Source organism: Mytilus trossulus, unplaced genomic scaffold (genome assembly GCF_036588685.1).
Source record: "Mytilus trossulus isolate FHL-02 unplaced genomic scaffold, PNRI_Mtr1.1.1.hap1 h1tg000233l__unscaffolded, whole genome shotgun sequence".
Taxonomy (NCBI): Eukaryota; Metazoa; Mollusca; class Bivalvia; order Mytilida; family Mytilidae; genus Mytilus; species Mytilus trossulus.
This window is the reverse complement of record NW_026963314.1, coordinates 2001280-2027753: the sequence shown is the minus strand read 5'-3', so window position 1 is coordinate 2027753 and position 26474 is coordinate 2001280. Positions and strand designations below refer to the sequence as shown.

Below are 26474 nucleotides of genomic sequence, written 5' to 3'. Positions count from 1 at the left end.
ATGTGGAAGTTTAAAAAGGATGAAATTCAAGATTTACGTCGTGTGACAACAGATGATGAGGGGAATGTTTATGTGACTGATTGGATGAAAGCCATTGTAGTAGTTGTATCAGATGATGGCAAACAACATAGAGAACTTCTTACTAAATCAGATGGATTGTATACGCCGAGAGGAATTTATTATGACAAAAAAGAACATATTCTGCTTGGAAGTAATAGATATGGAGGACATGTTTTTCTTTTTGACGTGAAAAGGAAAGCAACATAGATTAACATGAATAACTCTTTCCGACAATGAGTTCATTTTGTCTTGGATCTGTTTGTTGGTTTAATCATTCAATATAACTTGTACATATTTTTGCTTTTTCTTTACTATCAATCTAACTTATTGATTATCATGATCTGTACATTTGTATTCTTTATTTAGGTTAAAAACAATATTAACACATTTGTTATCTGTGATCAACGCTTAAATTTCATGTGTGACAACAAATCAACTGTATGTGGGAATGTAAAGTAATGCTGCACAGATGTGATATACATCCACTTACTGTTTGATTTCTGAAGAAGAAAACAAAATTCAAATTATACTGCATGATATCTTTTAAAATCCTCTATACATTGTTTAAGAGGACATTTTTATTTAAGTCATATGCATGTCCTCGGCATTATTTTAGGTATTAGAAACAAATATTCTAAAGGAATGTGTTGGTTTTAATTAAAATCAAAACACATTAAAAATTGTATTGTGTTGTCGGGTTGCTGTCTCATTAACTGGTTTTCGGTTTTCATTTCATTTCTTTTTTTTATCTCCTGGAAAACTGGCATTCAATATAGACTGACCATTTGTTCTCGTACTGAATAGGCATGACATATTTGCCACATGACGACAAACAACATATTAAGCTATTAGAAGTTCTATTTATATTAAACTGTATGACATGTTTTTAGTGTGTTTGTGTTTTCATATTTAGAAAATAGGGAAGTATATGTAAAAAAGAAGATGTGGTATGATTGCTAATGAGACAATTCTCCAAAAGAAACCAAAATGACACAGAAATTAACAACTATAGGTCACCGTACGGCATTCAACAATGAGCAAAGCCCATACCGCATACTCAGCTATAAAAGGCCCCGAAATGACAGTGTAAAACAATTCAAACGAAAAAACTAATGGCCTTATTATTTATGAAAAAATGAACGAAACACAAACGACAACCACTGAATTACGGGCTCCTGACTTTGGACAGGCAGCTACAAACATAATGTGGCGGGGTGAAACATGTTATTAGGATCCCAACCCTCCCCTAACATGGGACAGTGGTATAACAGTACAATATAAAAACTCATCAGATGGACAACAATAGAAGTCGACGTGGCCGGGTACTTGAACATCCCAACAACAAAAACACACCTGAGAGTCCTCGCAGTTAAGTGACAGCTTGTTTAAAGCCACTAAACATCTAATAAAAAAATCATGCATCTAAGACTAAATTATCAATCTGTACTCATCCAACATCCAATGGATTTAGTGTAAAGACGTCATAAACAGTCAGAGAAAAAACACATGACCTTGTGCAATGCCAAGATGCAGGTATCCTGTAGATCCATGAATGTGTGTATGTATAAATTACCTAATAATGACTTCCCGGTTCAGCTAGCCAGCAAACTAACCAAATATATTACCTTTACCTACACCCTCAATGCAATCGGCTGTAATTAGTTCATTCGATTCAGATTTGTTTACATAGATAGTTATCAAAAGTACCAGGATTATAATTTTATACGCCAGACGCGCGTTTCGTCTACATAAGACTCATCAGTGACGCTCAGATCGAAATAGTTAAAAAGCCAAATAAATACAAAGTTGAAGAGCATTGAGGATCCAAAATTCCAAAAAAGTTGTGCCAAATACGGCTAAGGTAATCTACTCCTGGGGTAAGAAAATCCTTAGTTTTTCGAAAAATTCAAAGTTTTGTAAACAGAAAATTTATAAAAATGACCATATAATTGATATTCATGTCAACACAGAAGTGCTGACTACTGGGTTGGTGATACCCTCGGGGACGAAACGTCCACCAGCAGTGGCATCGACCCAGTGGTGTAAATAGTTATCAAAAGTACCAGGATTATAATTTTATACGCCAGACGGGCGTTTCGTCTACATAAGACTCATCAGTGACGCTCAGATCGAAATAGTTAAAAAGCCAAATAAATACAAAGTTGAAGAGCATTGAGGATCCAAAATTCCAAAAAGTTGTGCCAAATACGGCTAAGGTAATCTACTCCTGGGGTAAGAAAATCCTTAGTTTTTCGAAAAATTCAAAGTTTTGTAAACAGAAAATTTATAAAAATGACCATATAATTGATATTCATGCCAACACCGAAGTGCTGACTACTGGGCTGGTGATACCCTCGGGGACGAAACGTCCACCAGCAGTGGCATCAACCCAGTGGTGTAAATAGTTATCAAAAGTACCAGGATTATAATTTTATACGCCAGACGCGCGTTTCGTCTACATAAGACTCATCAGTGACGCTCATATCAAAATAGTTAAAAAGCCAAATGAATACAAAGTTGAAGAGCATTGAGGACCTAAAATTTCAAAAAGTTGTGCCAAATACGGCTAAGGTAATCTACTCCTGGGGTAAGAACATCCTTAGTTTTTCGAAAAATTCAAAGTTTTGTTAACAAAAAATTGATAAAAGTCTGTTAATCAGGTGTTATCGAGAAAAATCATTGGAAGTTCAGTATGTTTCATTGAATAACTTTTTGAATATATTTTTATCAAAAAAAAATAATCATGTCTGACAAAACAATTTAATGTACTGAATACAGTGGTGTAATCAATTTCTTTCTAGCTTCAATAAACCGATCTATAAAATGAAAAGGCGGGTTACTCATCGATAAATTTATACACATTTTACACACACAAAATGTACACAAAATGACATGTTGGTTGGATTTACTTGCATGCAATATTTTGAACATAGAAAAAAGACAGGCATTATGTTTGTTAACCATATTAATACCATAGGGGAAATATCTACGCGTAAATCTGTATTTTGTTGACATTAATCAATATTTATTTAAAACCTGTTAATGGGTCGGATGTATAAAACCCGGTCTGTTAATTGGTTTGTAAGTGTTATGAATGGCAAAAAAAGTATAATTTTATTGCAATATGGGGTGTTATCGGATCAAATGAGTAGACTCAAGACGAGCGGCTAAAATATAGGGAAACAACACACGAACAATGAAACATACAACAAATACGGAAACAACACACGAACAATGAAACATACAACAAATACGGAAACAAGACAGGAACAATGAACAATTTAGACAATGGAAATTGAAAAGTGATAAAAATTGTTTCAAAAAGTGTAATATTAAAGTAATATTAGTTTCATCCAAGAATGGTCGCAAATTTCATGTGGATTTTGTTTAATTGTCATGAATGACACATATTTGTCATCTACATTGGTAACCAGTATATAAATCGGAGATACACATCGTGATGTAACTAAACATCAGTAAGTAAAATATTTTGGGATGCAGGATAAGGACAGAAGAGAGTGACGCAATGCTAAAACAGAGAGAGAAAAATAATAATTGTTGAAGAATACAGACATTAAACACCCCTGGGTGTTGAAACAGTAACGGATTGCGATTTACTCAATTGGTGACAAATGCTAGAAGTTTACTTGCGGACAACTGCAGTTCTCCTCGGCGCTTATGTAGAAAGGAACTAAACGGAATAACATGAATTAAAACTTAAGATAACCGAATGTAGTTGCATTCGCTCCTTTCCATTTACTTCTTTAGAATGATTTCTAAACAACATATGATTAAGTAATAGAGGAAAAGAACCAATTAAATAATGCTGACGAATTAGGGTTTAAAGTCATATGAAACGAGTGAGTGGTGAACAATAATGTTTATCCAATTCTTGAACCAATGCATGTATATATCACAAACTTAGTCCTCTGTGCACGATTTTATCATTATTTTCGCAAATATATCATTTAATCGTCAATTTTTTTTTCTCTCTGTTTGTTATGATTTAACAAATATGGCTGCTCATCAAATGCCTTGTTTTAAAGCCGAGTTTTACCGATTGTCACCTTATAGTAAACAAATCACAAAAAGCATGGGTATTGAGCACGTGTTTAAATGTATAATCAGATATTTGTTTATTTCAATGACAGATCCATGCGTATTGCGATCACCCGGATTTTTACGAGGAGGGTTATGCTCGGGTCACTATGCATGCGGAAAAAATGTCGGCGAATTGCTTCCTGGAAGCAAGCAATCAAAAATAAGTAAACTTCTTCTAAATGTGGACAAAATTAAGAACTTTCCTAAAAAAAAAGTCTAGGTACATAAGTTGTATAATGAAAACTATCCATTTAGTTATAAAAAACATATGCATAACTTTTTTTCAATTTGAATTTTCTTATGACTTTAACTTCCAGTGACAAATATCATATGCATATGAGAACGACAATACGTTATATGTACTATGTGTTGTATTAGAAAGACACTTCAGTAGAGCGTGCTACTCTGAACAGACACAAAAAGTAAGGCTGATTGAAAACTTTAATAATAAATTCATATATATTCTAACGGCCAATCCATATCACGCTATATTAAAAGTGACACACCCTTCAATAAAATGCAAAGAAAGTCACAATAAAAATGCTCTTACTAGAAAGATACTGTTGCACCGTATTGTCATTTTTTACACAACAAAATTTAATTCTTAGTCATATTTAACATCAAACTAAAAAAAAATATGCATATGTTTTTTATAACTAGATGGATAGTGTTCATTATAAACGTTATGTACATATACTTTTTCTGAAGAAAATTCTTTAGTTTGTCCACATTTAGAAGACTTACTTAATTGCTTGCTTCCTCGTACAAACCCGGTCATCGCAAAACGCAAGAATCTGTCATTAAAATAAAAAAAAATATCTGATTATACATGTAAAACACGTGCTCAATATCCAAGCTTCTTTATTGATTGTTTACCATAAGGCGACAATCTGTAAACTACGGCTTTAAAACACGACAATTGAATAGCTGCCATCTCTTCAACTTCGTACTTTATTTGGCCTTTTTATCTTTTTTGGATTCGAGCGTAACTGCTGAGTCTTTTGTAGACGAAACGCGCGTCTGGCGTATACTAAATTTAGCCCTGGTATCTATGATGAATTAATTCACCTAATAACAGACACAGAGAGAAAAAAATGTTAATTATACGACATATTTGCGTAAAAAATGACACAATCGTGCACAGAAGACTAAGTTTATGATATAAAGATATAGGAAGATGTGGTGTGAGTGCCAATGAGACAACTCTCCATCCAAATAACAATTTAAAAAGTAAACCATTATAGGTTAAAGTTACGGCCTTCAACACGGAGCCTTGGCTCACACCGAACAACAAGCTATAAAGGGCCCCAAAATTGCTAGTGTAAAACCATTCAAACGGGAACACCAACGGTCTAATCTATATAAACAAAACGAGAAACGAGAAACACGTATAAATTACACAAACAAACTAATGTACATCAGATTCCTGACTTAGGACAGGTGCAAACATTTGCAGCGGGATTAAACGTTTTAATGGATCCAAACCTTCTCCCTTTTTCTGAAACAATAGCATAACATCACAACATAGAAAAAAATACGATAAAATATCAATTGGCAGACTTAACTCAATCAAAAAACGTATGATTACACAAAGAACGAATAAAATTGATCTGCGATATCTGAATACAAATGCACAGTTAATTAAATATTAGAGACAAACATTCATGACCAAAAGGCTAACAATAAAATTAAAACACACTGAGAAATATTTAACCAATCAATGTTCACTTTAGAAAAAAAACGTTTTTTATAATCTTGAAGTTTATACAAATGTTGTAAGAATAAGTGAAAAATATACATGCATTTGGTCAAGTATTGGATGAACATTACTTTTCACCAGTCATTCGTTTCATATGAATTTAACTTGTTCAATGGGAAAATATAAAGGTAGCAAAACTATTGTTGTGGCTAAAGTTTATCAACTGACAAAATTTGAATTGTCCAACCCTTTAACAGACTTTATTTCCATTATTTTCACTAAAACGTGGTATTATTCACGTTATATTACAATTAAGAAATATTTACCAATGTCAATTTATTTTTTAGACACAAAGTACTATTTTTTGTCCTTTAAATGATATCTAAAATTGTTGTTTCGCCTTTTATCAAAAAAATTGCTATGCGTATAAGCATCAATACTACATACTTGCGCGACGCCTTTTAGTTTTACTAAAAATTGCGCAGACTACGAAATGTTTTACAGGTGGAAAATGTTTTATGATAGATATCATTTTGTCAGACACTTTTCTTTTTTTGTTTTGGTTCTAATAAAATGGAAAACATGTGTATATTTGACAGAGTTTAACATAACATTTTACCCTTAACAGACGTATAACCAACCCGATTAACAGACCAACTGCCCATATAGCCGCATACTCAATATAGATTTAACGACCAATCTCTCGGTTAGCCGTGGTGATAAAAAAAAAACTTGATCAGCATAATAATGTTAATAAACATTGATGTTTTTTCACTGAGTTACATAATTATGTACATACAGTCATGTTCTAGATTTAAAATATGTCTGCATGGAAATTTGTTTGTATAATTTTCATCATATTTGCTGTGGCGATAGAGGCTAGATATTATCAAAGACGTCGTTATTCCTGTATAAGTTCATTTCTTATCTTATTTCAGTTTTCCTCTCGGTGTTTACATGAATATCAATTATATGGTCATTTTTATAAGTTTTCTGTTTACAAAACTTTGAATTCTCTAAAAACTAAGGATTTTTTCCCCAGGAGAAGATTTATACCTTAGCTGTATTTGACACAATTCTTTGCAGTTTTGGGTCCTCAGATGCTCTTCAACTTTGTATTTGTTTGGCATTTTAACTGTTTTCATTTGAGCGTCACTGATGAGTCTTATGTAGACAAAACGCGTCTGGCGTATCAAATTATAATCCTGGTACTTTTGATAACTATCAATATAAATTGCAGTTTTCAATATATATTTAAACAAAGCTGCAAGTATTTAAAAAAAAATCTATATTTTATTTACAAAGAATATAAATCATATAAGAACAGTAACTGGTTCATTCATTTTATAATTATTTGTTTGTATAACATTAAACAATAAAAAAGAAATGCACAAACGAGCGTAGCAAAATCAAAGCAAAGATCTTGTGAAAAGAGGAATCACAAACATACTGAACTTCGCATAAAATTAAAAAAAAACCGGAAAGTTCCTTATCAAATGGCAAAATCAAAAGCTCAAAGATATCACACAAATGGAAAACAAATGTCATATTCCTGACTTGGAACAGGCATTTTCTTATGTAAACAATTGTTGATTAGATCTGGTTTTATAGCTAGCTACCTCCTTCCTATGTATGCAGTTATTCAGTGTTTGTTGTTGGTTGCGGTTTAGAGCATCTGTGTTTTTTTTTTTCACTTGAGATCTTTGGTTTCTCGTTTGAATGATTTGACATTTTGTCACGCTGTTGCTTTTTGTCGCTTACTAAATACTAAACGATTTTTTCTGACTATTGAAGGCCTCAATCTACATAATTCGGTTTCTGGAAAATATTTGAATAATAAGCAACTCTACATTATCTTCTTCTCTTTTTGACATGAGAACTTTTGTAAGTAACGGTAATGAGGTAGTCAGCATGTTGATGATGTAGATATCAGCTGTGAGTCACACAAAGAAAAGTTTTGTAAAGTGTGTGCAGGGAACAAGATCAAAAAGCCTTCATATTGTGTCGAAAAGCTAATATTATATAATACCAAAATGCAGATAACCTGATATAAGACTTATCCAACTGTATTTGCATCTTTTGGAAGTGTTTTCTTACTTTAACCAGCAACCAGAAGATGACTTGATAAGTTTTGGTCAAACTTATCAACGTCGGTTCAAACATCCAGGTCATTATTATGACGGCCCGGTCAGCAAATCTCACGTCACAAAGCCGTGAGGGGCAATTTTATTAAGAGCTGAGCAGAATGATATACACAGTGGGACGACCGATAATTTTAACAAAACCGTGTTTGTACATACATCATTTGTACATGGGCAACACGACGACTGATAACTGTGGATATGGAACTGCCTATCATCCGAACTTTTGTTGTGGTTTGTGTTGATCAGTCTTTAGTTTTTTGTGTTACGTTTTGTGTATCGTAGTTTGTCTGTTGGTCTTCTTTTTTTAACCTTGACACTGTCAGTTTTTTCAGACTTATGAGTTGAAACGTCCCTCTGGTATCTTGAGCCATTCTTTTGTAATATATCGATCCATATGTTGAAGAAAAGCACAAATGAAGATTTAAAGTTAATGTTACAAATAGATAAAAAATCATTCTTGAATAGCAATATCGCTTACACAGTTGTTTTAGCAAATGTACTATTTCTGTTCCAAAAATGTGTATTATACTGTTAATATTTATCAATTAAACGACGTTAATCCGCTTAATATGGACCTTTTTGGATGATGTTGAACAATGATCAAAGTTCAATATAATCTAAATAATCCAAATATAACGTGTTGACTGATTGGAAGTCTTTATTTTTTTATATTACATAAAATGTAGATCATAGCGTAAATTTGTTTCTTCTTCGATTGTGTGTTTCTGTTGTGTCGTAGTTCTCCTCTTATATTTGATGCGTTTCCCTCAGTTTTAGTTTGTAAACTGTATTTTTTAATCGATTTATGAATTTCGAACAGCTGTTTACTATTGTTGCCTTTATTTGATAAAAAAAAAATGACTCGCTGTTACTTTCTATTTTTTAAATGATATTGACGCTATGTTAATATTTTTAGTACCATGGCGTCAATATTATTTCTTAATATAATAACGTCGAGTCAATATGGCAAAATACTGAAAAAATATAAAATATATACTGGAAAACACGTGACCAAATAAACCAATGAGAAACACGAAAAAATTAAACCATATGTTACATTGAACACTATTTTTGCTACAGAAATGGTTACAATGCAAAAGTAGCTGTGTATATAAACATATACTATTAATGATATAAATATCTAGCTATGTGTTATACAACACAAGTTTATACTTATACGACATTTAACAGATTACATAATACAGAAATATATCGATAATTCATACATGTTACAAGGTGTTACTCAATGATTATTCTAGTAAGACTCATTTCATGTTAAAAAGCGAAGAAATTTACATCGGAGTTACAAGTTCTTTTTAAAAAAGATTTTTTTAATTTTTTTAGATATTTTAATCACACACTCCTTATGTGTATATCTACTACTGGCTACTTAACATATGGTATCTAACATATCTAATGACGGCTATACTAACTGCAATTTTCATAAAGTTTCAAATTTATCAGAAAGACTTGTGAAGTCAGTATAATTAAATCCTCAAAAGATCAAAATTTTCGGGAGATAACTCGTGTTTTATTAACAATAGTGCTGTTCGGCTATAAAAAATTAAAGAAATTAAGTAAAAAAAGTCCTTCAAATTGTGTCGAACAGCTTATATTTCATAAAACAAATATGCAGGTAACCGGATAAAAGACTTATCGGAATATATTTGAAAATTTTGGAAGTGTTTTCTTGGTTTAACCAGCAACCGGAGATGAATTGATGAGTTCGGGTCAAGTTTATCAATGTCGGTTTAAATATACACAAAGGAAAATGTTAAGCACCCCTTGATATATTGCATGATGATGGTATGGGGTTGCATCTCTCATGACTGCAAATTGGACTTGGTCACTATACGATGAAACCTTAATGTGATCAATACATCAGAGACGTTCCTCGCCAGTAGTTGTGCCTCATTTTGATAACCATCCATTACGTGTGTTTATGAATGACAACGCTTGGTCGCAGCGTTCAAGGTGGTTACTGCATTTTTGCAAAGCGAAGCAGTAACTGCTCTGCTATGGCCTGCCATGAGCCCGGTTTTAAAGCCGATAGAGCATATTTGGGACACGTTAGGCCGTCAGGTACAGGCAACCGAACTACCTATACAAAATTTACGTCACTTGGAAGTAGCGTTGCACCTGGAATGGCGACAAATACCACAGTAGGAAATCCGACGACTAACTGGAGGGATGAGACGCAGGGTTGAGGCCTGCATCCAATCACCTGGTTGTTTCACCCGATATTGAATACTGAACTATGGAGAACGCAGACTTGTAATGGAGGTTTTCTAAGTGAAATGACAACAGCATCATGCATAACGAGCTCAGAAGATCCATACTTATAATAGACACGTTTTAGTATAAAAACTGGACTCGTGGTTTTGTGACAATCTATTTATTAAATTATCATTTGTGTCGCAATTTGTTGTGTGTTTCTTCAAGTTAATGATATGTCCTTATAGTGTGCATTACTAATTATGGCACCAATTGTCGCAGGACCCAATGTCCGAAAGATACTTAACATATGGTATCTAATACGGGCTATACTAACTGCATTCTTCATACGGTTGCAAATATATCAGAAAGACTTGTGAAGTCAATATTATTATATCCTCAAAAGTTCAAAATCTTCGGGAGATAGCTCGTGTTTAATTAACAATAGTGTTGGTCGGCTATAAAAATCAAAGTGCTTAAGTCAAAAAGGCCTTCAGATTTTGTCAAACAGCTAATATTTAATGATACAAGTATACAGATAACCGGACAAAAGACTTATCAGGTTGTATCTGCAAGTTTTGGGGGAGTGATTTCTTAGTTTAACCAGCAACCGGGAGATGATTCGATGAATTCGGGTAAAGTTTATCAATATCGCTTCAAGTATTATGTTGCTGAAATACTGAATATCAAAAGTGGACTTCCAGTATTACTGATTTTTGGTACAGAAATAGTTCCTATGCAAACGAAGCTGAAATAAGAGGAGTATATACTTTCACTAAATTTCACAATACAAAATACAGAAATATATTGATAATTTATACATGTTACACTCCTTTTCAACAAGGTGTTACATAATTATATATTATAATTATTCCAGTGCATGTTTATAAGCGATGAAATTGAAACATGGAACGTGTTCTTTACAAAAAAGTAAATACTATTAAATCTTTAAATTATGATTGCGTTTGGAAAAAAAACGCAATTTTTATTCGTGTGCGTGTAAAACAAATTTCGTTGTAGAGGAGTCAAAATACAGCACAAACAACATTTTCCGAAAGGCCAAAAAAGTGCAAAAGTATATTTAAACAAAACGCATTTGACTTACAGGTCAAACAACTGGTGTTCGTTTAAAAAACCATGGTGACTGCCATTGACAATCGCCAAATAAATTGATCACAAGTTTAAAAGGGTACAATATTACCAACAAATAACAATTAAACAAACAAATGTAAAATATTTCGGTTAACAGATATCCTTCATCAGTATAAACACGAGTTCAGTACTAAATGAGAGTTCGTTAAGTGCTGACAGACTTGCTTGGGAAAGGTCATTTAAGAAAAGTTTCTCATTTTCCATACCATCACTTATTTTTCGGCCATCACTTGAATCCAGTAACTTTGTTTGAGCTTTTGATTTTGACATTTGATCAAGGAATTTTCGTTATGAATATTTCTATGAGTTCAGTGTGTTTCTGCTAAATCTTTTGGCTCAATTTAATGTGAAAACTACAAAAAAATTGATTTGAAAAAAATCAATCGGGTTTATGCACAAGTTATCAATTAAAATAACGAGAATAAACTGCACATATCTAATGCTCACTACACATTTTGTAAACTCAATGCATCCAATTTAAATAAAAAAGTTTTAAAAACTATTTTGGTATTTTTTTTTCAAGAATCCAAGCATACTTGATAATATTCATTGCAAATCCTTCGACATACGATAAGATTATGATTACAATTAATGGCACACAAGTGAGAGGTTTTTCTATTCATAAACGGTTTGTAATGCAATATTTTCTGCCTAACGAAATGCCTGTACCAAGTAAGAATTGTGACTATTATTTTCCATTCGTTAGATGGATTTTACAATTTTATAAAGAACTTTCCGTTTTTTAAATCCGCTTGGAGTTCGGATTTTTTGTTATTTTACTTTTTTTAATTACAATACCTGAATAACTGCAAAAAATTACAGTTGTTTAAAAACATCCTGTCAAACCGGTCCTTAAATTATTTCTTCAAAATATGAAATCAATCATTTAAGTGCCTCTTAAAATATATGTTGCGTATCATTTGCATACATTAAATTAGTCACGTCATTTGTATTTTTTTAGTTGTTATGTTAATGTGTTTCAGTTGAGACTTTTTAAATTGACACGTGATCGAAAAGAAACTTGATCAGCATATAATGTTAATATAAATTGATGTTTTTCCCTGAGTTACATGTGAACATACAGTCATGTTCCAGTATTACAATATGTCTGCATGGAAATTTGTTGGTATAATTTTCATGATATTTGTTGTGGCTATAGAGGCTAGACACCATAAAAGACGTCGTTATTCCTGTAAGTCATTTCTTATCTTATTTCAGTTTTTAATATCAACTGCAGTTTTCAATACAAATTGAAACATAAGTATTAAAAAGATAAAATCATATGGTTCATTTCTTTTATAACAATTTGTATGTATAACATTTAAAAGAAAATGCACCAACGAGAGTCGCAAAATGAGAGCCTGTAAAAAGTAGAATCACAAACGCACTGAACTTCGCATAAAATTTAAAAAAAAAAGGAAAGTTCCTAATCAAATGACAAACTAAAAAGCTTAAACACATGTTTTATAGCTAGCTAAATCCCTCACTTGTATACAGTGATGTATTGTGTGTCGTTGGTTGCAGTTTATAGCATCTCTGCTTTTGTTTTTCCACTTGAAACCTTTGGTTCTAGTTTGAACGATTTAACATTTTGTCACGCTGGTGCTTGTGGTCGCAAACTATTTACAGAATGAATTTTTCTGACTATTGAAGGCCTAAATCTACATAATTCGGTCTTTGGTGGATATTTGAACGATGACAATCCTACAATATATTCTTTTATGAAGCTTTTTGGCATAATAACTTTTGTAAGTATCGATTATCAGGTTGTCAGCATGTTGACGATGTTAATATCAGCTGTGAGTCACAAAATGACGTGTTTTGTAGAGTGATCGCAGCGAACGAGACACGAAATCATTCATATTGTGTCGAACAGCTAATATTATATATATAATATAGTATTTATAATACCAATATGCAGATAACCTGATATAAGACTTATTTGACTGTATTTGCATCTGTTGGGAGTTTTTCCTTATTTCAACCAGCAACCACAAGATGACTAGATAAGTTCGTGTCAAACTTATCAACGTCGGTTCAAATATTATTTCGCTGATATACTGAATATCAAAAGTAGAATTCCAGTACTACTAACTTTTGGTACAGAAATAGCTCCTATGCAAAAGTAGCTGTGTATTAAAACATAGATATAATATTTATGGTATAAGTTACTTTTTATGTCATATAAGATATATATATACTTATACGAAATTTCACAATACATAATACAGAAATATATTGATAGTTTATACATGTTACACTCCTTTTCAACAAGGTGTTACATAATAATTATTCCAGTAAGACATGTTGCATGTTAACAAGCGTTAAAATTGAAATCGGCGTAACGCGTACTTTAAGACAAAAATGGCTTGCCATTTTAATCACACACTCCTTCGATTTATATCTGTGAGACTCAAATCCATGATGGGTTCCAAATCTATGGCAGATTCCTAATCTATGGCAAATAAGATGTCATGCCATTCCAATTCTATGGCAGATTTTTAAAAATCCTAATCTATGTCAAGTTTTGTAACTTCCTAATCTTTTGCGATATTTTATTGTGTCCACGTCTATGGAAAATAAATTGCAACAAGTGAACATGTACGACAACGGAAGCATGTCTATAAACATTTGTGAAATAAACAGTAAATACTAGTCAACAAAATAATGGCGGCAAAAACACGTAAATGATGAATTCATAACATAAATACAGACTTCAAGATTGAAATGAAAAAAATTAAACCATTATAGGTTAAAGTACGGCCTTCAACACGGAGCCTTGGCTCACACCGAACAACAAGCTATAAAGGGCCCCAAAATTACTAGTGTAAAACCATTCAAACGGGAAACCAACGGTCTAATCTATATAAACAAAACGAGAAACGAGAAACACGTATATATTACATTAACAAACGACAACTACTGTACATCAGATTCCTTATAGATTTGAGTTGTTTGGCGTTTGTAACGTCATATATGCCATATATTAGGAATCTGCCATAGATTTGGAACCCGCAATAGATTTGAGTCCTACATATCTACTATTGGCTACTTTCCATACGGTATATTATAAAGACTATAACTGCACTTGTCATAAAATTGTAAATATCCAAAAAGCCTTGTGTAGTAAATATGATTAATTCTTTAAATTATAATTGCGTTTTATAAAAACCGCCATCTTTATACGTATGTGTGTAAAATAAATTTCGTTGTAGAGGGGTCTAAAACAGGACAAACAACATTTTTCAAAAGGCAATAAAGTGCAAAAGTATATTGTAACAAAACGCATTTGACTAACAGGTCGAACAACTGGTGTTCTTTTTAATCAACCATGTTCACTACAATTGACGATTGCCAAATAAATTTATCGCAAGTCTGAAAGGGTTTAACATTACCAAAACATAACAAAAAACGAACACATGTAAAATATTACAGATAAAAGATATTCTTTATCTGTATAATCACGATTTGAAATGAATCATGTTAATCTATTTTGATTATAAACACTATCACAATCTTGAAATGTATACAAAAAATCCAGTTTAAGAGAACATGAGAGACGCTGGTACAGCACATTGTGTCCCTTTTCTGGCTTATGGGTCACATCTTTATGTAAAAAATCGTCAAATTGTTGTCATCTAGAATGGTGTTCAAATCTATGGGTTTTGCCATCGTTTGCGGCGGTGACGATGTAATATGACGTTTTTGAATTGTGACGTTATATGTTAGATCTGCCATAGATTTGGAGAAAACAAAAATCTGCCATATATAGATTTGAGTTGTTTGGCGTTTGTAACGTCACATTTGCAATACATTAGGAATCTGCCATAGATTTGGAACCCGCCATAGATTTGAGTCCTACATATCTACTTCTGGCTACTTTTCATACGGTATATTATAAAGACTATAACTGCACTTGTCATAAAATTGTAAATATCATCAAAAAGGCTTGTGTAGTAAATATGATTGAGTCTTTAAATTATAATTGCGTTTGATAAAAACCGCCACCTTTATACGTATGTGTGTAAAACAAATTTCGTTGTAGACGGGTCTAAAAACAGTACAAACAACATTTTTCAAAAGGCAAAAAAGTGCAAAAGTATATTGTAACAAAAAGCATTTGACTAACAGGTCGAACAACTGGTGTTCTTTTTAATAAACCATGTTCACTACAATTGACGATTGCCAAATACATTGATCACAAGTCTAAAAGGGTGTAACATTACCAAAACATAACAAAAAACGAACAAATGTAAAATATTTCAGATAAAAGATATGCTTCATCTGCATAATTACGATTTGAAATGATCCTGTTAATCTATTTTGATTATAAAAACTATCACAATCTTGAAATGTATACAAAACATCCAGTTTAAGAGAACATAAGTGACGCTGATACAATTCAATAATTCCAAACACGACAAGAAGACTGCAAAGATAGGCAAAAGTGTGTATAGTAATTTGCTATATGAACTAGTACCACTCTAAAACTCCAAATCGACCACAGATAAAATTTTAACTGCGCGGTAATACCGTCCAAATGAACAGCCCTGACCGATCTAAGCTAGTATAATATTTTAAATTTAACAACGGTAGAGCAGATACAACATGTACTGCGTATTCAAACATCCAAAATAAGTAGCAGTTTGATAATGATTACAAAAATGAGTAATAAATACTGCATTCTTATACATCTCCGGTCCCAAAACGAGGGTTGGTTTAGGGCCGACAGACTTGCTTGGAAAAGGACATTGATGAAAAATCATAGAACGAGTCGCTCATGTTTTCTACCATCAATGATTTTTCGGCTATCACTTGTATCAAGTAAAAAGTAAAATCACAAAAATACTGAACTTAGAGGAAAATCAATTCGGAAAGTCCATAATCACATGGCAAAATCAAAAAACAAAATGCATCAAAAACGAATGGGCAAGAACTGTCATATTCCTGACTTGGTACAGACATTTTCAAATGTAGAAAAAAAGTATTTGAAGCTTTTTAAAGTGTTTTCTTATTTTAACCAGCAACCAGAAGATGACTTGATAAGTTCGGGTCAAACTTATCAAAGTCGGTTCAAATATTATGTCGCTGATATACTGAATATCAAAAGTGGAATTATAGTACTACTGATTTTTGGTACAGAAATAGTGCCTATGCAAACGTAGCTGTGTAAATAAATAAAGATATAATATTTATGGTATAAGAAATTTAACTTATATAATAAAAGAATATACTTAAACGACATTTTACAATACATTATACAGAAATATATTGATAATTTATACATGCTACACTCCTTTTCAACAAGGTGTTACATAATAATTATTCTAGTAGGACATTTTTTCATGTTTACAAGCGATGACATTTAAATCGGCGTAACGTGTACTTCTAAAAAAATGGTTTGACATGTAAATCCCACACTCCTTCTGTTTATATCTACAACTGGCTAATTTGCATATGGTATGTTATAAGGACCATATCTGCATTTGTCATAACGTTGTACTAGTGTTTAATGAATACTTTTGTTGGTCGGCTTTAAAAAAAAATACATTTTGAACTTAACCAGCAATGCCACTTTCATATGTTTCCAAAAGTTTGTTCAATGTTCTTTGATGTATGTTTCTAGTGAAAGGAGGAATTATGCAAACCATACATACCGATAGAGAAAATAATTATTTCATGAAAACCTAGGAGTAAAATTAAAGGACTAAAAAGAAATGGAAACCGAGTGGATAGGGTCGGAAAAGCAAAAGAAGATATAAAAAAGGACAAACAATACTTCCGCCTTCCTTTTATTCATTTGTACCAGAACTCACAAATGTCCTAGAATAACGAAATTCTTTGAAGAAAACATTGATATATGACGTTCAATCCATATTATAAAAATAACAAATGATACTATATAGAGTCAGTTTTTTTCAGGGACAGGACACCTTAAACATAATCTTAAAATAACAAACATGATTATTCTCAGACAGAAAGTTGTATCCTGGAATTAGTACGCACAATCTAATGGTTTTATTTCATATTGGGGCAATCAAGTAACATAAAGATGTCATATTTAAATGTTTACTAAACTCAGTATTTTCTGATGTATATTTTAAAGCGAGGTCATGTGATGATGTAGCTATAATAGGAGCCGGTATAGCTGGAACATACGCTGGATGGAGACTCAGAAACCTAAATAAACAAATAACTGTGTACGAATACTCTAACAGAGTAGGAGGAAGATGTTACACGATGAAATTTCAAGATATTCCTGACATCAATATTGAGCTCGGCGCTATGCGATTCTTTGCAACACGTAAGATTAAAAAAAGTAAAGAGTCAAATTTAAAACAAAAATCGTCAACTAAAATTATAATTCTAAATTTCAGCTTCTTTATATTCGGAAAGAACAATTCATTTTTTTTTTCTTATAGATCATCGGTATATGTTTTCCCGAGCAACATTTTCTTATACTTTGCCAAAATGAAAATTTACACTGCTCTTTACAATTATATAATAAAAAGGATGGTTCACCTTGTTATTGTTCGTTAGGCGTTGAAAAGTGTTTATTGAGTAGGAAATAACAAAAATAAAATAGATTTTTTTTTATCTGCAAGGGGGGATAAACTGTTGTTACATTTGAATGAATCATCACTATAACATTGCATTATCTAATTCAATATTGAAATTTAGTTATCAAAATAATGCATTGATATGATTTAAACTGATCTTACTACTTATTACATATTTTTATATAATATGTATATTTCCAGCACACAAATTACTGTATGATACAATACGAGAACTAGGACTTCCGGTCCAAAAATTTGTTTTAGGCAGTGGAGCATCAGCTGATACTACTGTACACGTACGTGGAGCACATCTTCGATACAAGGATTTAGGGGATACCAGTACTCCTTACAAACTACTTCCGAATGAGCAGAAACCAGTGAGTCAACTTCAATGGTACATTTTACCTAAGTTGTTGCTTACATTTATCAGATCTGTATCCCTGAATAAGTTTTAACTATCAAATGTAATCATGAACAATTGAAATAATTCACTTGTCCGACCTTTGCAGAAATACGTCATTAATTAGAAGACTAAAGAAATGCCATAAATTAGAAAACAACACGAACTCCACTTAAATCAGGTAGTGAAATCAAGTGCTCCGGAAGGGGTAAGCATTTCCCTTACCGTATACGGCACCCATCGTGTTACTTCTTTGTTCAGTTCGGTTATGATGAAAAGTTATTAAGACTGCGAAAGAAAATCATATTTTGATTCTGACACACTTTTATCATAATGGCCAATCAGCTCATGATGACGACCGTAATATTTCTTGATTGATGATCTTAATTTAAAATTATATCATGCCCATTCAATATAATAATTATACTAATTTATGAATAAATGATACCTTCAGATATTCAAAGTACCCCATCATAAATGTAATTCAATTATACTTTATATTTTGTATAAAACTTTGATGATAAAAAATAGTTGGTTATTTCTTTATCAAAATCTGTTGTAATATAATTTCAGGGAAATGTTTACGAATTATACCGACGTACTAACGACAAATGTCCCTGAAGATGCTAAACGATTTCAAATTAAAGATGATGATGGACTTCAAATGTACAAGCAAAGGTAATATCTTCTTTTGTTTTATTCATATCAAATATTCAAAATTAATGCATGATTGATGGTGAATAAAACAAAAGTTCTGAAATATAATAGTTCAAAAGTGTCAAAATCAAGGAAAGTTAAGCATCAATTTAATGAATTAGGAATGTTAAATCAAATATAATATAAAAGATCCGGCTTAAAAGGATCTATTGTTTATACGTCCGTCAAACCGCAGCTTAACTATATAATCAATTTCAAGACGTTTCTACACAAAGATCAACAAACAATATTTGGGCGAGTTTGAGTGTGACAAGTTTTAGAAAGACGACGATATATTGTTGACAACTGTAATTTTTTCTTTTAATGTGTTATGAGGTCTAATAAACACCTATTTCCCCTTCCGTTAGAAAATATGTTAAAAGAGCAAATACATAGAGAGAAAATGTATAGGACCAAGAATAAATACATATTTCAATTTCCGTTAGAAAATATATTTATAGAGCAAATACATAGAGAAAAATGTATAGGACCAAGAATACACACCTATTTCAACTTCCGTTAGAAAATATATTAATAGAGCAAATACATAGCGAAAAATGTATAGGACCAAGAATAAATAACTATTTCAATATATTTCTCAAAGATCTTATTTTTGAGTCTTAAGGTCAAGGAACAGTAAATAAGCTATGTCGCAGATTTTGCTCAAATTTTGCATACAATCTTAGCTCGGTGAACTACAACTGACAATCGAAAAAATAATGCATTTATCTCTTTTATTATCTGAAATATTGCAGATTGATTTCTTTTAATATGGGTGAATATTTGTATAGAAAGCACTTAAAATCAGCGAAAAAACATACAAAATTTGTCTTAAAATCGCCACATCTTTTATTCTACTCCATAGATTTTTCTTTAAAAACTGTATGTTGTTGACACACAAAATTCCGTTATAATGATGCAAAATAAAGATAGGGTCACCGACTTCGTTTGTTGTCTAAAAATCATTGTTTCACCTTGTTGGTAGTGAAAAACGTCAAAAATCAACGTTTTACGGCCGGCAACACGGCGACGTTACGATTATTTTGACGTTTTATAGGATTTTTTCACAAAGGACACAACATTGAATGATGTATACCGTAAAAACGAGGTCGGTGACCCTATCTTTATTTTATATCATTATAACGGTAATGTATGTATCAACAACATATAGTTTTTTAAGAAAAATCTATGGAGTAGAATTAGAGATTTTGCGATTTTAATACAAATTTTAGAAGGTTTTATGACGATTTTATGTGCTTTCTATACAAATGCTTACCAATTTTGTAAGAATTCAATCAGTAATAATTTAAATGATAAATGAGATAAATGCATCATTATTTTGATTTTTAGTTGAAGTTCATCGAGCCAGAGTTGTATGCAAAATTTTACTGAAATCTGTGACATAGCCCATTTACTGTCACTTGACCTTAAAACAATAATTTGATGGGGATGTGAATTGTCATAACCCCTGCCTTGACTGACAGATGGAATGATCGGCATTTAATTGAGATGAATATATTAGAGAAGAAGAACTAATTTCTGCCCAAAAAGGTTTTATCTACTCTTTGGTCGGGTTGTTGTCTCTTTGACACATTCCCCATTTCCATACTCAATTCTGTTTGTAATTGAAGAGAAAATAAAATTTAACTGTTCTAGAGACTTTCCGTTTTGAATTTTCTTCGGTATTTATGTGATTTTACGTTTTATCCTCCATCTGTTAATCTTACTTTATAATATAAAAATCGTACATGTTTTTGACGAAAGGAAAAATCATTAATTTAAAAGCTTTAATAAGTATATCAGTATGTCAGGGGGAAAACCCGGGCCGGAATTAAAACGAAAATAACAGTCGAACACACGTGAGTGAAAAATATTACTAAAATGCATTTCATATTTGTGTTCTATTTTTGTAGTATAAATTCGTTGTACCATAAATTCCTTAGCTCAGAAGCACAGAATTATATCAGAGACACAGCTTCCTTCATTAGCTTAGGTTTAAGTGCATCGGCAAAGGTTATTACATCGTCTCCGTCTCATGCAGAGAATGAAGTTTTAACAGTGACATCAGGATTTAGTTCTATACCTGAAAAGCTTCTTGAAGAGTTCCTTCGGGCGAGTCGAAGGTGAGTTCAAAATGAGAAAGGTGATAGCAACATCAAAGTAAAACCGAAGAAATCATGATCAAATATAAAAACAATAAAACGACAACTGTCCCAAAATCACCTAGCGAATGAGAAAAACGAACACTAATAAAATTATAAGGTACATGTAAACTATAATGTTTCTCTATAGTGGCAAACAGATCCTGATTCACTCATGACATTCGTTCAAATCTTATATGTAGAAGTTAGATCATGCTTCACTCATGGAACTCGTTCAAATCTTATATGTAGAAGTTAAGATCCTGCTCCACTCATGGAACTCGATTAAAATCTTATATGTAGAAGTTAAGATCATGCTTCAATCACGACATTCGTTCAAATCTTATATGTAGAAGTTAAGATCATGCTTCACTCACGACATTCGTTCAAATCTTATATGTAGAAGTTAAGATCATGCTTCAATCACGGCATTCGTTCAAATCTTATATGTAGAAGTTAAGATCATGCTTCACTTATGGAACTCGTTCAAATCTTATATGTAGAAGTTAAGATCATGCTTCACTTATGGCACTCGTTCAAATCTTATATGTAGAAGTTAAGAACATGCTTCACTCATGGCACTCGTTCAAATCTTATATGTAGAAGTTAAGATCATGCTTCACTCACGACACTCGTTCAAATCTTATATGTAGAAGTTAAGATCATGCTTCAATCACGGCATTCGTTCAAATCTTATATGTAGAAGTTAAGATCATGCTTCAATCACGACATTCGTTCAAATCTTATATGTAGAAGTTAAGATCATGCTTCAATCACGGCATTCGTTCAAATCTTATATGTAGAAGTTAGATCATGCTTCACTCATGGAACTCGTTCAAATCTTATATGTAGAAGTTAAGATCCTGCTCCACTCATGGAACTCGATTAAAATCTTATATGTAGAAGTTAAGATCATGCTTCAATCACGACATTCGTTCAAATCTTATATGTAGAAGTTAAGATCATGATTCACTCATGACATTGGTTCAAATCTTATATGTAGAAGTTAGATCATGCTTCACTCATGGAACTCGTTCAAATCTTATATGTAGAAGTTAAGATCCTGCTCCACTCACGGCACTCGTTCAAATCTTATATGTAGAAGTTAAGATCATGCTTCAATCACGACATTCGTTCAAATCTTATATGTAGAAGTTAAGATCATGCTTCACTTATGGAACTCGTTCAAATCTTATATGTAGAAGTTAAGATCCTGCTCCACTCACGGCACTCGTTCAAATCTTATATGTAGAAGTTAAGATCATGCTTCAATCATGACATTCGTTCAAATCTTATATGTAGAAGTTAAGATCATGCTTCACTCACGGCACTCGTTCAAATCTTATATGTAGAAGTTAAGATCATGCTTCAATCACGACATTCGTTCAAATCTTATATGTAGAAGTTAAGATCCTGCTCCACTCACGGCACTCGTTCAAATCTTATATGTAGAAGTTAAGATCATGCTTCAATCACGACATTCGTTCAAATCTTATATGTAGAAGTTAAGATCATGCTTCAATCATGACATTCGTTCAAATCTTATATGTAGAAGTTAAGATCATGCTTCACTCATGACATTCGTTCAAATCTTATATGTAGAAGTTAAGATCATGCTTCACTTATGGCACTCGTTCAAATCTTATATGTAGAAGTTAAGATCATGCTTCAATCACGGCATTCGTTCAAATCTTATATGTAGAAGTTAAGATCATGCTTCAATCACTGCACTCGTTCAAATCTTATATGTAGAAGTTAAGATCATGCTCCACTCATGGCATTCGTTCAAATCTTATATGTAGAAGTTAGATCATGCTTCACTCATGTAACTCGTTTAAATCTTATATGTAGAAGTTAAGATCCTGCTCCACTCATGGAACTCGATTAAAATCTTATATGTAGAAGTTAAGATCATGCTTCAATCACGACATTCGTTCAAATCTTATATGTAGAAGTTAAGATCATGATTCACTCATGACATTCGTTCAAATCTTATATGTAGAAGTTAAGATCCTGCTCCACTCACGGCACTCGTTCAAATCTTATATGTAGAAGTTAAGATCCTGCTCCACTCACGGCACTCGTTCAAATCTTATATGTAGAAGTTAAGATCCTGCTCCACTCACGGCACTCGTTCAAATCTTATATGTAGAAGTTAAGATCATGCTTCAATCACGGCATTCGTTCAAATCTTAAATGTAGAAGTTAAGATCATGCTTCAATCACGACATTCGTTCAAATCTTATATGTAGAAGTTAAGATCATGCTTCAATCACGGCATTCGTTCAAATCTTATATGTAGAAGTTAAGATCATGCTTCACTTATGGCATTCGTTCAAATCTTATATGTAGAAGTTAAGATCATGCTTCACTCATGACATTCGTTCAAATCTTATATGTAGAAGTTAAGATCATGCTTCACTTATGGCATTCGTTCAAATCTTATATGCAGAAGTTAAGATCATGCTTCAATCACGGCATTCGTTCAAATCTTATATGTAGAAGTTAAGATCATGCTTCACTCACGGCATTCGTTCAAATCTTATATGTAGAAGTTAAGATCATGCTTCACTCACGGCATTCGTTCAAATCTTATATGTAGAAGTTAAGATCATGCTTCACTCACGGCACTCGTTCAAATCTTATATGTAGAAGTTAAGCAACATCTTGGCCGATACCCTTATTAGTTAATTAACTTTATAATGTAAATTTCTCCTTCACACATCATTATGTCACACGTTTTCATTTGTCAGTTTAGCTGTAGATAAAACATTGTGTTTGGAAAATATCGTAAATTTAAGTAAAACATCGCGTGAATAACACAATAATAACTGATCATGTGTTTTTGTAATATCAATGTAACGATCAAGTGTACAACTGAGCGAATGCAGATATTTCATTTTATTTTACTAAATTGATGAAACAACTTATATTTTCGTTCCATGAAACGAAGCAAATATAAAACAAAAGCCAACAAGGAAAAATCAATTCTCAAAATTCATTGCAACTGAACTAAATTAATAATATATATGTAATATATTTAAACAACAGGCACAATGTTAAGCTGAATCACCACTTAAAAGCAATTAAGAAAATGAGAAATGGTTATTACAACTTGTACTTCGAACCTACGATTACAAGAAATGGACGGACAAGCATTGTAAAGGTAATTGATGTTTTTTAAAATAAAATATATATATAATACTATTTAAATGCATATTATAAAAACTTTATTGGTTCTCAAATGTATCAGGATTATAATTTAATACGCGAGACGCGCATTTCGTCTATATACGATTCATTAGTGACGCTCATATCAAAAAGGTTTAAAAGCCATAAAACATGTACAAGTTAAAACTTTAAGAGCATTAAGGACCCAAATTCCCAAAAGATGTCCCAAATACGACTAAGGTAATCTATTTCTTGGATAAGAAAATCAATAGGTGTTTAGAAGGGGAAAAAATTTTAACAGGAAATTTATCAAAATGACCATATAATTGGTATTCATGTCAACACCGAAGTGCTGACTACTGAGCTGGTGAAATGTTAACTAGCAATGGCATCTTATAAAACAATATTAATTTATATAAACTCATTATAATACAAATGTGTAAATTTTGTCTTATGCATAGTCCGTTTCTGTGTGTGTTACATTTTTATGTTGTGTCGTTGTTCTCCTCTTATATTTAATGCGTTTCCCTCAGTTTTAGTTGGTTATACCCCGATTTCTTGGTCCATCTATTTACGAGTTTAAAAAAGTGGTATACTCCTTGATTTGTAAACTTTGTGTCGCGTTTGTTGTTGTTTTCTTAACGCTACAAAAGTAGAAAAAATACATTGTTTAATAAGACTTTATTTACCCTTTTTTTAACTTTCAATAACTGAATAATGCATGTACATGTTATTTGTAATCAGACTTTTTACAAACGTAGAAACAAATACTTCGTTTAATCTGTTTGAAGTTAGAAACAAATGTAGCGTTTTAGCAAACAAACGACAAGCAACAAGGCGCATTTGTAGCGTTTGCATAGTTTGTCAAATTGTATGTCAACTTCACAAACGTATTTTAGAAACAAATAATCAACACATGTGCGCGCTTAGTCGTTTGTGTAGTTTGTGTTAGAAAGTCAACGCCTACAGTTTGTTGTTCATCTTGTGTTAGAACAAACGCTACCATTGTTTCTAACTTCACCATGATTGAACGTTATTTTTACTTTTACGGTTGTGAAAAGTCTGTTTACCAACAACACGTGGATGCGTTATCATGGTTATTTAAAGTTCAAATAGGGTCAGTAAACAGTGATTAAACGATGTGTTTGTTTCTACATTTGTAGCGTGTATATAACAAACGCCAGATAACGTTTAAGAAATTTTGGTTAGCAATGAATGCACTCTAGAAACCACCTGTGTTAAGCGAGTACAAATGTTGTGTTACCATAATCTAAAGTTCGGGTCTTATGAATTTCAAATAAATTGAACCTGTATTAGCCGTGATTGATTTTCACACGGAAGGCAGATACAGAACCACTGCCATTGGTTACTTATACATACAATACTCTTGTTTTCACTATAAAGTATATTAAACAATATGCAAATACATTAAAATAAATGTTTTGTTTTCAGAATAAACCTTTGATAAAGAAGTGTGCTAAAAAGATCATCCTTGCAGTCAATAGATTATCACTTGAAAGGCTGAACTGGAAAGGTTTGCACCAACCTCATATCAGAGAATACATAACCAAATCAGTGAAAGATGTCAGCGCTGGGAAACTTTTTCTAGCTTATAATATCCCTTGGTGGAGAAATTCTCCGGTTTACTCCAAATATGCTATATCAGATACCCCATTAAAGCAAACTTCCGATTTCGGTACATCAAAAGCTAATCCTACAAAGTCCATACTACTACCCATGTACACCGATAGTGAAATGTCATACTGGAACGAACTAATTGAAAGGGAACATGGTAATATAAATAATAGGGATGTGGTCTTCTCCGTTGGAAAAGAAATTGTCAAAGTTACAAACAAATATTTGTCTGCCATATATCGACTTCCACTTTCAGACATACCACCACCAATAAATGGAATTTTCGGTTATTGGCAGAATTATCCCTATGGTGGGGCGTGGCAGCTATGGATGCCAGGATATATATGGCCGGAAGTTGAAAAACAGATGACAAAACCGTCAAAGAATGATGATGTGTTTGTAGCTGTAAACGCATTCAGTTCTCGCTCTTCGTTCTCTAACTCAGCGTTGCAAGTAGTGGAGCTCGTTATGCCATATTTTGGTTTAAAATGTAGAGAGTAA

The 26474-nt window shown here is 32.3% G+C and overlaps 1 protein-coding gene across 1 annotated transcript; it reads left to right on the top strand.

Annotated features, from left to right (window-relative positions):
- On the top strand, nt 1-26474 carry LOC134701178 (aplysianin-A-like). The gene is made up of 7 exons (XM_063562317.1): nt 1-211; nt 17477-17674; nt 18132-18324; nt 18904-19008; nt 20940-21149; nt 24219-24333; nt 25791-26474. The coding sequence occupies exons 1-7, from the start codon at nt 1-3 to the stop codon at nt 26472-26474; spliced, it is 1716 nt and encodes a 571-aa protein (XP_063418387.1).